At 37.4% G+C, this 13,642-nt stretch overlaps 1 protein-coding gene across 1 annotated transcript in view; it reads right to left on the bottom strand.

The window, feature by feature from the left end:
* Positions 1-5,746: 5,746 nt before the first annotated feature.
* Positions 5,747-13,642, bottom strand: part of LOC133324733 (rapamycin-insensitive companion of mTOR-like) — a 74,718-nt gene continuing 66,822 nt past the window's right edge. The window contains exons 8-17 of the mRNA XM_061533575.1: positions 11,636-12,021; positions 11,273-11,567; positions 11,044-11,207; positions 10,543-10,875; positions 10,285-10,409; positions 9,474-10,224; positions 9,061-9,402; positions 8,902-8,996; positions 7,288-8,460; positions 5,747-6,990 (exon numbers count right to left, since the gene is read on the bottom strand). Coding sequence (XP_061389559.1) covers positions 5,747-6,990; positions 7,288-8,460; positions 8,902-8,996; positions 9,061-9,402; positions 9,474-10,224; positions 10,285-10,409; positions 10,543-10,875; positions 11,044-11,207; positions 11,273-11,567; positions 11,636-12,021 — 4,908 coding nt within the window. The remainder of the gene's footprint in view (positions 6,991-7,287; positions 8,461-8,901; positions 8,997-9,060; positions 9,403-9,473; positions 10,225-10,284; positions 10,410-10,542; positions 10,876-11,043; positions 11,208-11,272; positions 11,568-11,635; positions 12,022-13,642) is intronic.

Below are 13,642 nucleotides of genomic sequence, written 5' to 3'. Positions count from 1 at the left end.
AATTCAAGCCAAGCTGCTGAAATTGTGAATGGTGTTTATGGTTCCGATACTGTAAAAGCCAATTTTGGTTTTGTAGATTCCCTTCAGGAATTTTTCGTCGACGAAAATGTCGATAAAATCGGAAAAATGTTTTTTTGAAATTGCAAAAACTCATTCAACAAAACGGTGAATATTTGCCCGAAATCGGGCATTCCGATGCGTGTTAAAGTTAATCACCCTTATTACAGTAGGGCTACCGGAAATAGTGGACCAAAACTTATAATTTTTTGGTAAGAATATCGTTAGCTAAAGTGCAAAAAGGCGTAACTAACAAAAAATTGAAAATTGACTTTTTGAATGAATATTGTGAATGTCAATAAACTACATGTGTTGACAAAGTTTTACACGTCTGCGGTCAAAAAAGGAGCTTCTATTAACTTAGAAAAATCTTCATTTGACATGTTTATAGTTTTCATTCAAAACAGTTTTCTGCTTCTACACAATTATGCTTTTGTTAGTTACGCCTTTTTGAATTTTAGCTAACGATATGTACCACACCATACAAACACAAAATACCAAAAAATTTGCTTGAAAGTGAACTAATATTTTCCGTTTTTGTCTTTAGAATGCTATCCTAGTAAAATTAAGTAGTGTTGGGGGTTTATTTTGGGATACCATTTGTATTTTGTTTTTGCAAAATAGTCAGGCTGAATCCCAGTTTGTTGTTTTTATATAAAAAACAACTATTTATTAGTGGGGAATGTATGACATTGTTTGCCGAGGGGTAAGGCAGGGAAGACTATAGTTTCGGATCACGCCACTGATCCTCATCAGTTCCCTTAGTTTTTTGTTGGGATATTCTCCCCAGAAGCTATTGCTTCTATACAAAAAACCTTTCATTCCCAAATGTCTCTTGAAACAAAGCGAAGTACTTAGCTGACCAACGAAATAAACTGCATGAGAATTTCGCTAGAGCCTCACTTCGAGGTTAACAAGGCATTTACAAACAATACCACACCTTTCCCACTGTTGTGTGTTGTCACATCGCGACAAATGCACACAACGACTTTGTTGGTGTTGCTAGTATACAGCAACAAACCAAACAGTTTAACCGTGCCTGCGTCAACAACTTCAGTAGTGTTTATTTTGGGATACCATTTGTATTTTGTTTTTGCAAAATAGTCAGGCTGAATCCCAGGTTCTTGTTTTTATAAAAAACAACTATTTATTAGTGGGGAATGTATGGCATTGTTTGCCGAGGGGTAAGGCAGGATAAAAACAACAAACTGGGATTCAGCCTGACTATTTTGCAAAAACAAAGTAAAATTAATTTTATTTTTTTTTATAAAATTTGTATATGCAATTTTCGAAGACTGTTTTTTTAACATATTATATTTTCACATATCACCAATATCGACCATACTTAAAGCAGCTAGCTCTATACTAAATTGGGTACTATGTATTACCGTCTGTACTATTGCAGTACTTATTTCCAAAATTAATTTCACGATTCGAACTCTAGTACCTCAAAAATCCAAGAGAAATCATATTCAGGATTTTCGGCCCGATCCGAGTCGAATTTTACCAATCAAATTGTACCAAATTTAGTACCATTTAGTGCACCCAAATTCAAATTGTACCAAATTTAGTACTATTTAGTACACATTTCTTAAACACCATCCAGACCTCAATTCTATACCAACGGTAATGTTAATTCCACCTTTTCAGGATTCCAACTATCGGATAACCTAAATTCAATTTGTATCAAATTTAGTAGCATATAGTACACATACGTACAAATTTTCATTACTAACTACATCATACAAGCGAAAGTAAATCTTATTTTCTAATTTCAGGAATGAACTTCTAAAACTTCCAACATTCACTGTCCATCGGATCACCCAAATCCAAATTGTACCAAATTTCCAAAACTACCAACATATCCCAATCCTACACTTCGACGGGATTTCAGTTCCATTCGTTTCTCCTAATTCAAATTGTACCAAAACCACCTCCTTATATTGAGCGACCCTACGTCTCAACCTTGATTCGAATACTTTTTTGTACTCTTCGTGTCGTTCTAGTTGGAATTTGCAAAAACCCAGTCTTATTTGACACCTTCGGACTAAGTGTTATCTTTACCCCATATTTCAAGACTATAGCTTCAGCCGTTTCGTCTGGGCGTTGATGAATCATTAAGTCAGTCAGTCAATCACTTTAATAAATATCTACCAATGGGAATAGCATTTTAACAATAGCTAAACACATGTTGCACCACAATATACATATTTACTTTATTTCCTACAGATTTCCATAATAGGTCTTATTTTTCTCAAAATGAGTTATTTTCCAATTACAACAAAAAATATCAAAATTTTCTCAAATACACCAATTTCCAGCCATTCAAAGCTAATTAAACGTTTTTGAAAATGATCATGATTTTCATAGTTCTCCGTTGTGAAAATATTTCTTACAACGATACACATAACATCTACACAATCTCCCCTAACTAATGCTACCAATTTTATGTCAGTACGTTCATTCGTTACTGAGTTATAGCCATTTGAAGTTGACCTTCAGTCAAAATATAGCGGCTACTCGATTCTGTTGGCCTGGTACCTAAAATTGGAAAAATGGTTGAAATTGGCATTTTCACAAAAGCGAAGAAAAAGTACAAAACAGCAGCAGCATCATTGCCACATTGTTCGATTTTTTCTTTGATTAGATGGTATATTTTTAAATTCTGAGCATACTTTCAGGCGCATCATACAAAACGATCCGGGTCGTGATTTTAATGTAACGCCTGAAAATATGCTCAGAATTTATAAACTAACATTAAAACTGATATGTTCGTGTCCGTTTTTATTTTTTACAATTCTGAGCATACTTTTAGGCGTTACATTAAAATCACAAGCCATATAAATTTCACGCAAATAACATTTTGCATGCTGCGCCTGAAAGTATGCTCAGAATTTGTAAACAAACCATCAAATCAATGAAAAATCGAACAATGTGGCAATGATGCTGCTGCTGTTTTGTACTTTTTCGCTTTTGTGAAAATTCCAATTTCAACCATTTTTCCAATTTGAGGTACCAGGCCAACAGCATCGTGTAGCCGCTATATTTTGACTGAAGATCAACTTTAAATGGCTATAACTCAGTAACGAATGAACGTACTGACATAAAATTGGTAGCATTAGTTAGGGGAGATTGTGTAGTTGTTATGGGTATCGATAAACAAGTATTTTCACAACGGACAACTATGAAAATCACGATCATTTGCAAAAACGTTAAATTATCTTTGAATGGCTGGAAATTGGTGCATTTGAGAAAATTTTGATATTAGATTGTCGTTGAATATTTGTTGTAATTGAAAAATAACTCATTTTGAGAAAAAATAAGGACTATTAAGGAAATGTGTAGGAAATAAAGTAAACATGTTGTGGTGCAATTTTAGCAATAGGAAATAATTTGAATTGATAAAATGTTATTCCCATTGGCAGATATTTATTAATATATGGGGTATATGTTTTTTCGAGTAGTCTCTATATAAATAAGTGTCCCGAATGATTTTAGATATTTTGAAGGCTCTAGCCGTGTATTCCAACCAAAGTGGCTGGGTTTTGATATTTCACATTAGGATAAAAAGAAAAAAATCTTCTTGGGATATGGGACTTTGTGTTTTTTGCACGAACGGGTGGTTAGTGCAAAATTTCGTTTTAATCGGACAAACATTAGGTGTTTTGTGCACCATTTACCTAAAATCGGGCTAATATATATCGGACCTATGTATAAAACTGAACCGATATTCTCGAAACTTAACACACATCATTCTAGACTCACTTCAGTACTCTATGCCAATTTTGGTGGAAATCGAAGATATATAGGGACTTTGGTGCACCATTTACCTCAAATCGGACGAAAATATATATGGGAACTATATCTACATCTAAACGGATTTTCATGAAACTTAGCGCACACCATTTCGTGCAAATCGAAAGATATATAGGGTCTTTGGTACACCATTTACATTAAAAGGGCGAAAATATATATAGGAGCTATATCTAAATCTGAACCGATTTTCATGAAACTTAACACACATCATTCTAGGTTTAATTCAGTACACTGTGCCAAATTTCGTGTAAATCGAATTATATATAGGGACTTTGGTGCACCATTTACATTAAATCGGACGAATATATATATATATATATGGGAGCTAATCTAAATCGAAACCGATTTTCATGAAACTTAACACACATCATTTTAGACTTATTTCAGTACCCTATGCCAAATTTTGTGCAAATCGAAAGATATATAGGGACTTTGGTGTACAATTTCGGACGAAAATATATTTGGGAGATATATTTAAATCTAAACCGATTTTCACAAAACTTAACGCACACCCTTCTGGGCTTATTTCAGTACCCTGAGCCAAATTTCGTGCAAATCGAAAGATATATGGGACATTAGGTGCACTATTTACCTTAAATCGGACGAAAATATATAAGGGAGCTATATCCAAATCTGAACCGATTTTTCCCAATTTCAAAAGGGTTCGTCCTTGGACCAAATAAATGAGCTGTGCCAAATTTCATCCAATTCAAATCATAAATGCGACCTGTTCTTTGTTTACAATTTAACATCTACAGGCGGACAGAATAAATCGACTTAGAAAGTGATTCTATGCATATTCTCAAAAGGAATCATGTGTCTATCTCGTTTCCTTTTGCCTGTTACAAACATATGCACAAAGACAATGTACCACAGTGTAGTGAAGGGTATAAAAAAAATTCCCTTAATAATTTTCCCTTCATGCTAATTAGGTGACCGGCACTGTGCTTCCTCACATTTCCTGAATGTCTCATGGCATTATGACGTCCAAGCATCGTAAACGTAATATGTAATTGGTATATACAGCAATCGTACGCTCCGTTTTCTTTTTGTCTCCATGGAATATCATCCATAGATAAACAACTGAGTTCTTAATTTTACGTTTTAAATTAAAATAAATCTGCAAATTTAATTCAGTTAATTTTACTAATAATAAATTATTTTATATATATTTTTTTAATCAATGAAGTGGAATGTTGTTTTGCATATTGCAAAGCTTATGATATACATACATATACACATTGAATAGTATAAAAAGTTTATATTATATTAAATAATATATAAAATAAAAAATATATATTAAACAAAATGTTTGAGTAATTATAAAAATATACACTACCTTTATTAATAAATTAAAGAAACTTCACATACATTTTGGATGTTTGATTTTTCAAATGTTATTGACATTTAAAGCAGCAGTTCGTCCTTTTCCTCTACCCATTTTTGGAAGAAAGGTCCATTAGTTCTGCTTCCATCATTAGCTATACGTTTGCCCATTACATAACCCCCTTCCAAATCAATTAAAAATACAAATTGTTTATTTTTTTGGTTTATAAAAAATCGTTTTTTTTTTTCTTCTTTTTTATTATTTTTATCTGTGCCTTTTTCGTTTTCATAACAAAAATACAAGGGTTTTATTTTATTCATCTTCATCTTTCATTTGTTTTAGGGGTTTCTTCTTGTGGTTTTTTAATTTATTTTTTATTTGTTTTTTTTTCTTTTCTTTTAGAGAATAGTAGTGTATAAAGAAATGTGTTTCTGTTTTGTTTTTGTTGTTATTATTATTTTTTATAGCATCTAAAATAATAATTATGTAATAATAATAGTAATATAGGTAGTAGTAGTTGTAATAATAATAAATATACATATACATTTATGATTGCTTACTTGAACCAACAATACTTGATGATGCTGATGAAATGGTGGATGAGGAGGAGGGGGCGGCGTTTTTTGAGGTGATTATAATGGTTGTTGTGGTGGTGGTGGTGGAGTTGTTGGGTGGGGGATGAGTTATGTTATTGGTATTTGCATTGGTGTTTGTGGTGGTCGAGGTGTTGGTGTTGGCGGCAATCATGGAATATTTACCAGCATGATTGCCGCCATCACAACTATCCAAGGCCGTTGACGTTGCCGCCATCGAATACGGGGCCTTCGAAGTTATCGATGATGATGTTGTGGAGCAGGATGAAAACGAGGCTGTTGATGCTGTGGTGGTACTATTGCAAGCTTGTTGCATTAACACCGCTTCCGATTTGGAAGATTGCAAACGTTTCTCACAGTACAGGGTGCCAATTGGCTGGGCCAATGATGCGGCCAAGCTTTTGGTTATGAAATATCTTTGATTGTTTGTGTTGGAAGTGGAGGATGATGCGATGCTGGTGTTGGCGACAGAGGTAGGGGGATGGTTTGAACTTGGTGTTGTGGCAGTGGTGGTGGTGTTGTTATTTTGGAACTGTAAACTTGCAGGATAATTTTGGCTAGTGGGTGATGTTACCGTCGTCGACGGCGTCATACCCGCCGTATAGGAAAATCTTGAAACTGGCAAACGATAATTCGTTGAAGTGTCGGAGCCCAACGAATGTTGCCGTAGCAATGAAGAAGTACCACCGTTAGTGGTGGTGTTGAATTTCGTCGGTGATGTCAGTTGTGTGGGGGAGGTGGCATTGGTGGCAGTTGTGGGTGTGGCATTCGTTTTCTCATTAGCCATCAATTTGAAAGTATTGCTGATGTTGCCGCTGCCACTTTGCTGTTTAGTTCTATCGGTTATGGGAAACTTATTTTTTGTACAGCTCAAATCCAATTCCAGCGTATAAAAACGTCCTCTACGATATTTGGTATTTTCATTTTCTATGGGTTTTGTGGTCAGGGGCGGTGATGTCAGGGGTGTTGAGGAGTTCAGACGACTGCTATTCATCGGCTGATGGGAAATGGTACAAATACTACTGCGATTACTGGTAGAGGTTTGATCACTACAATTACTACTACTAATGGGTGTGCTAGCACTACCGCCGCCGCCTCCTCCTCCGGCACTGCTATTCGCACCACCACTGGCGGCGCTTAACTGCAAAGAGTTTTGTGTGGCAGCATTCTGGTTAGATCCACCACCACCACCCATTGCTTGCATTGAATTGGAAGAGGCGGGATTTACACTGTATATGGTTGATGATGATGTGACCGAAGAGCGTGGTACACCATCGATTTCATCACAATTTTGTTGTTGCCTATAACGACTACGACGATAGCTGATATCATCCTCCTCGCCCCTCTCATCATCGTCATCATCATGATCATCGTCGTCGTCATCATCATCATCATCGTCAGATGTTATTCTAAGTTCGGTATTGTATTCGCTTAGGTTGGTGGTGGGATGAGGTGGCGGTGCTGCAGGTGGCGGAGCTTTGGTAAAATTTTTACAATTCTGTTTTAAATTCGATGATTTTGTTGTTGATGTTGTGGCCGTCGACGACGACGTTGTTGTTATCGCCGGTGCATTTTTCATTCGTGGAGATGGATCCAATACCAGATTTTCACAGCTGGCCTCATATACACTAGCCAAGGGTTGGGACTTTAAATGCGGTTTCAACGAGCTAGAGCTATTATTCGCCGCCGTTCCATTATCGTTTTTTGTATCACCAGCTTCTATGCCACCACGTCCTCCACTAGTCCTATCCTTGCGCATAATGACTTTATCACTTCCTGCCACCATCAACCTCTCTTTGGCTCCTCCGTCGACTTTCTTAAACGAGTCTTTATCCTTTTTACTCAAGATATCCAATGGCTCATTGTAGAACGAATCAAAATCTAAATCCAAAAACAATTCCTGCAAAAATCGTCGAGCATTCATGCGATACGAACAACGACCCAATGTTCGACAAACCTCGGAATAAAGGCATATATCTTGAAATGAGGCTGGATGTTTTTGTTTCAATTCGAGCAGTGCCATTTTCGATTGTTTGGCACTGACGGGATTGGCCAAACGTTGAACATTATATAGAATATTGGCGGTCAAACGATCCGGCAAACTATCCTCACTCAATATACTTTCCGGCGAATGGAATTCGGAAAATTGTATTGATGAGGCATTGCTGTACTGTTGTTGTTGTAAGGGAGGTTTATTTGCTGTAGCACCAGTCGCCGTTTTATTATCGGTATTCGTAGTGGAAGTATTTGTCGTTCCTCCACCTTTGCGTGACAATGCCACAGTGGCCTGTATGCCCGCTGCAACCAGTGCCGCTGAGGCATTCGTATACATTTCACATAATGTCGAAGTGGAAACATCTCCAGAGCCACTACCATCTAACCGTTGAGAACGTTTCCTTTGCCTTGAGCAGTACAGACAATTACTGCGTCCATGTTTACCGCCCACCCATTTGGATCGTTTGCTCACCGATGATACATCGGAAAGTGATGAAATTATTGATGATTCATCACCACCTTCATTATTTAGGGAATCATTTAGGAATTGCTGCTTAGCTGTCAACAAATTAATATCCATTAAATCCTGATCTTGAATATCTTGTGAAACATAAGTTCTCAGCTGGTTGCGGGTTGGGAATATATCCAAAAGATTTTTTGGTAATGAAATGCCTGAAAGGAGAGAAAAATTAATTAAATTAGTATTATAGATTAATTGTTGGGTGTAGGACAAAAAAATTGGGTTGTTGAAATTTTCAAATTATCTAAAAATAGAAATTTTTTAAAGGTGGCCCAAATTAAAACGACTACAGTTCCACAAAGAATATGCTTATGCAAACTGGATGGAACCGGAACCGAGTATTTAACAGCATCCCTCAACATGGAATGTAAGCAGGGTGGTCCTGCAATTAAAGCCTGGCAATGATGCCAACAGAGGTAAATTCGTAGAGTCCTGTTTTATTTCTGTTGCCAGTAGCAAAGACACTTGAGGACACACATTTTCAAAACCCCAAAATTAATATGGATTTCGTAAATGCACGGAATTGCACGTCACTTCCACGAAAATTAGTAGACAGCTAAACCAGAACCTAATAGTTATGATGTGCAACTTACCGACATAACAAGGACCTTTGGAATCATTTTGTGATAAAAATTTGGGTGCATTTAGCGTTGGCAATGGTACTTGCAGCTCTTCCGAATCCAGATGCCTAAAACAACAAATAAAAAAATATATAGTTACCGATTTATTAAAACTAAATCAATAATACTTACGCATACATTCTCAGTGATGTCTGGCGATCTAAGCTACGCACTTTATTCTTGCGCGAATCTCCAAAGGAAGATTTACGTGGTCGAAATGAGGCGTATGACAACAAATCGATACGATCAACAATATCATATAACTCAGCACCGGATTCAGATAGAACTGGGCGACAATGGCGTCGCAAGGAACGTAATTGAGCATAACCTTTTATGTCCACTGGACTAATGGCATTATGCAAATAGGAGCCGGTAACTAATGAGGTGCGACGTAACAGAGACGATTGACCCAATGGTATTTCCAGCAGATTTGACATTGAGGGTATAGGACTGAGGGGAAACTGTTGGAGATCACTAAATTTTGAAACAGAAAGTACAAATTAATATGCAATCAAATAAGCTATTTTCTGTAAAGAGCAACTTACCCCACTCCCGCTGTTCTTCCCGTAACCGATTCACAACTACTAACACCTGATGTATTGGAATCTGTACATGAATTGTAACGCGTTCGATGTGAATAATACATTCCTGGACCACCTGCTGTTGGCGGCATAACACCCGGATGTCCTCCTGTTCCTCCGCCACTCAAAAGACTTATAACATCGGTCGTTTTCGATTCGGACAATGAACGTTGATGCCGACCATGCCGTAGACATGAACCTTCTGGCAGTGTTTTCCATTTTACGGATGCCGGTAATACACTACTACTACTGCCACTTGCCGTACTACTACTAGCAATACCACCTGCTGTAGTTGTGGGTGTTGCCACACCACCACCACCCATCTGTCGTGAACAAGAAGAAGATGATGTCTTCTCTAGTTTAGCTCTCGGTGAACTAAATTTATATGGTTGTGTTGTCAGAAGATTATCTACACTAACCTCTTCACCCGATGTCTTAATACTATCGGTGGTGGTATTAGCATCTTGCGCTTCCGAACTTGCACTTGCCGCACCACCACCAATAGCATCACGATTCGTACTGGTACTACTCAATAATAAATTCGAATAGCTACCCGTATAGTAGGAACCATCGATTTGATCTTCCATACCCGTATAATTATACGGTGGTACATCGTCGAAATGATGTCGCAATGGTGTGTAATTGCCCAACATCCAATCTTCGGGTTGATGTACCGGCCATATGGTATTACGATCGTGTCGTACACATAACCAATCTGAAAGGGAAGGTATATTTGAAAACTATTCTGACATTTTAAAGTTAAAAAATAACTCACTTAGATTGAAGAGGAGATTCGCCCCATCCTTTGTGCTTCCAATTAGACCCAATACACTGAAGCATGTTGATCGTATCGAGTAAATATCACACTTTGTAGCCAATATAACCAATTTTTCATAGACCCTAAAATACAAAAAAAAATAATAATAACAATAACAATGAATTAAATAAATATACGAGGTATTTTATTTGATCATGAATTTTTAAAAACATTTTTTTATATTCAAATATCTGAAGAGCTTTTCAACAAACTCACCTCGTTCCCGTTTCCAAAAAATATTCAATGCCATTTGAATGGGTCGATGCATGACCAATAGCCCATATTGCCGATTTCAATTCCAAACATTCCGCTTCATCGGAACACTTTCCGCTGCTAATAACCTCTAAAAGCTGTGGCAGATCACCGAATTTTCTTAAGGCTGTTGTTCCCTGTGTTGTTTGAACCATTTGCCCATATAAATGGGCTGGTATATTTGGTGGTATAATAATGGGTCGGGTATTACAATTACGACGACTATAACCGCCTTCTTCATTGCGCACATGCAATGTTAGGCTGGCATGCGTATCAGCCTCGACCAATAAAACGTATCTGTGGGAAGAAAAAGAGAAAAATGGGAAATTATTAATTTTATTCCAGTGGGGTACCAGATAAAGTCAAACAAAAAGTCAAGAACAAAATTTGGTAGGTAGGTAGGTTTTTTTTTTTGTTGCTGTTCACTTTTTGTTGGACTTTTTCTATTTGGGATTTCACGCTCGCCTCTTATTGTAGCCATTTTTCCAATATTCAATTTCTTCTTTGACTTTTGCTTTGGGTTGGTTAAGACCACGCGACAGAGAATAGTAGCGTGCCATTAGTAGACGTCCCACATCGCCCAGGGTTTTAAGATTTGGCCATAGACTAACAATTTCTTCCAAATAATACTAAAATTCAAAAATAACGTTATTTTTAATTTTTTAAGAGGCAAAATATTGTATAACTCTGTTACCTTTTCATGACAAGCCTCTTCCAGGACATCCATTGCCGCCAAAACGACACTACGATCTGGATCTTTAGTTTGTTGTATAATTAAAGGTATACCCCATACCTCAAAGTTTGGTATGCGAGCTCTTAATAATACCACCAGAAATTGTGTGGCATACAGACGACTACCCGTATCCTTGGCGGCCGTTAAAGCTTTTTCCAAAACTTTACGGGGAACAGATTCTAGACTATAATCCAAACCCGATACAATTAATTTTACATAACATTCGTAATCGGTGTTGCGTACGAGATTGACAAGGCTAAAATGAAGATGCGGGGAAAACATTAACAAAAATTCCAAACATATTAGGGGAAAGTGTCTACTCACTGTTCAAACACCGCCGTATTCGTTAATATCGTAATGCCCTTTTGTGCCCGACACATCCGACCAATAAATAAAAAATACTGTTGACACATTGTAGTCTCCATATGCTTTGGACTAAATAGACAATCGTGTGCACGATTTGGTGTTGTTATGGCCAATAGCTGGGAGGCCACATCGGTAAAGAAATCAGTTAGTAGGCGAACACTTTCCAGTGGATAGATGGCCAAAAGCCAATCGATTAAATCTAAACCGACTTGAACAAATGGCGGCAATGTTTTACCCTGCACCAGTTCTTGATGGGAAAAACAATTTTTACTTGGCTTAAAGAAATCAATGAGATTTTTGAGGAACGTTAAACTTGGCTCTTCCATTTTACGGATTAGATTTGACTGGAAAGAAAATGTAAATAAATATATATATTTAATAATTAATACAGTCGAACGCTTAAGATTACATATTAGAAATATTAATATACCCGAATGCTTATAGGTACACGATTGCCATAGGATTACACTTAAATAATTCATTACCGACACTATATTGATTTGTATCTGAACGGGAGATAATATGATTTTCCAACCTGCCCCTTTTATGGCAGTGAATGGGTATACAATGATATCAGGCACCATCTTGAAACGGTGGCTCCTTTATAGTTCCCTCCAGGATGAAAATAAAAAATCTCCTCAAAGTTTTTTTATTGAGATCAATCAATTTCGCAAACTCATTTCTCATTTTATAAGGGTTTCCATTGGAGGGAATTATAAAAGAAATGGGCCTATAGTCCATTAAATATAAGTTCAGTATATATATAAAGTTGTGTAGAGTTCGTAGTAAATTGGATTAAACTTTATTTTGTATAAAAATCCTCTGCCTCTAACTCCAGGATCAAAAAGATGCGACATGTGCCTGTTGTGTTCAAAGTGAAGTGGAGTTAAAGGCTGTGCAGATGAAGAGGTGTAGCGTGTCATGTGGACATTACTACATGCCGGGCAGATATTGTCCACCGTGTCATCGATTCGTGCCCAATAAGTATTGAGGAGGCTACAACATACAGTTATGACCACTCTAGTTCGTTGTTGTTGTTGTAGCAGCCCCATTGCTTTAACACGATGAGCAGAGGTGACAGGCGTTGGAGTCATAAGGAGGCAACCTGTACAGTCCTCAGGGCGGCATTCCTTCAGGATTGAATATTTTTCCATTGCGTGGCACTAACCTTGGCGGACCACACTGGGCCGCACATTTTTTAAGGTTTCTTTGTCAGCTTCAGAAAAACTGCCGGTTAGCGGCTTGAGAAAATTGTTTCTGCTCCTGACTTTGGTGCGAATAACTGAGGCATGCACGGACGTCTTGTAAATACTATCGAATGTGATCCCTAGAAGTGAAATTTCAGAAAGGTGGTTCCTGTGATATCACCCTCTAAGGGAACTCACGGTATAACTCTATGGTACTTCGACCTCTTATAACTATCCTATTACATGGTCTTTTCTGGTTGAATCCTTCCGCATTATGTATGTAAATGGCCGACAAAGCTGTTGTTGGTCATTTAAGGTGACCTTTGTTGTTGTTGGACAAGTATGTCGCGGGTCGTTTCGGAAAGATGGGACTCCTCTGATAAACTTCTTGACCTTCAAGCTCTTTTTAATCTTAAGACCTCTCTAGATCGTTCCTCACACACCACCACATCAAAATTTTTTATATTTCTTAGCAGATGGTCCATCGGTGTCATGAAATGCTGCTGTCATTGTGGCGTTCTGACAAATCTGAATACTTCTCTATTGCCTAGCACTAGTATTCCCATAGCTGGCTATAGACCGACCAATTGCTTTATAAGAGGTTTGCGAAACAAGTGTTGTCGCCAAGGGACTTGAGGACCGTATTCATACTTTTTTATTTATACCGGACTTGCAGCAAATGAGCAACAAAAGTAAGATCGACGATTCACCATTGCTGACAACCTTTGATTCAGCACTACCATGGAGATTCTGCCCGGGCGTAATGCTTTCCTCGTCG

This window comes from Musca vetustissima, unplaced genomic scaffold, assembly GCF_032173495.1.
Source record: "Musca vetustissima isolate MV318-11 ecotype Yass unplaced genomic scaffold, APGP_CSIRO_Mvet_v1 utg10716, whole genome shotgun sequence".
NCBI lineage: Eukaryota > Metazoa > Arthropoda > Insecta > Diptera > Muscidae > Musca > Musca vetustissima.
Note: the sequence above shows the minus strand (reverse complement) of the source record. Positions and strands in the feature narration are given on the sequence as shown.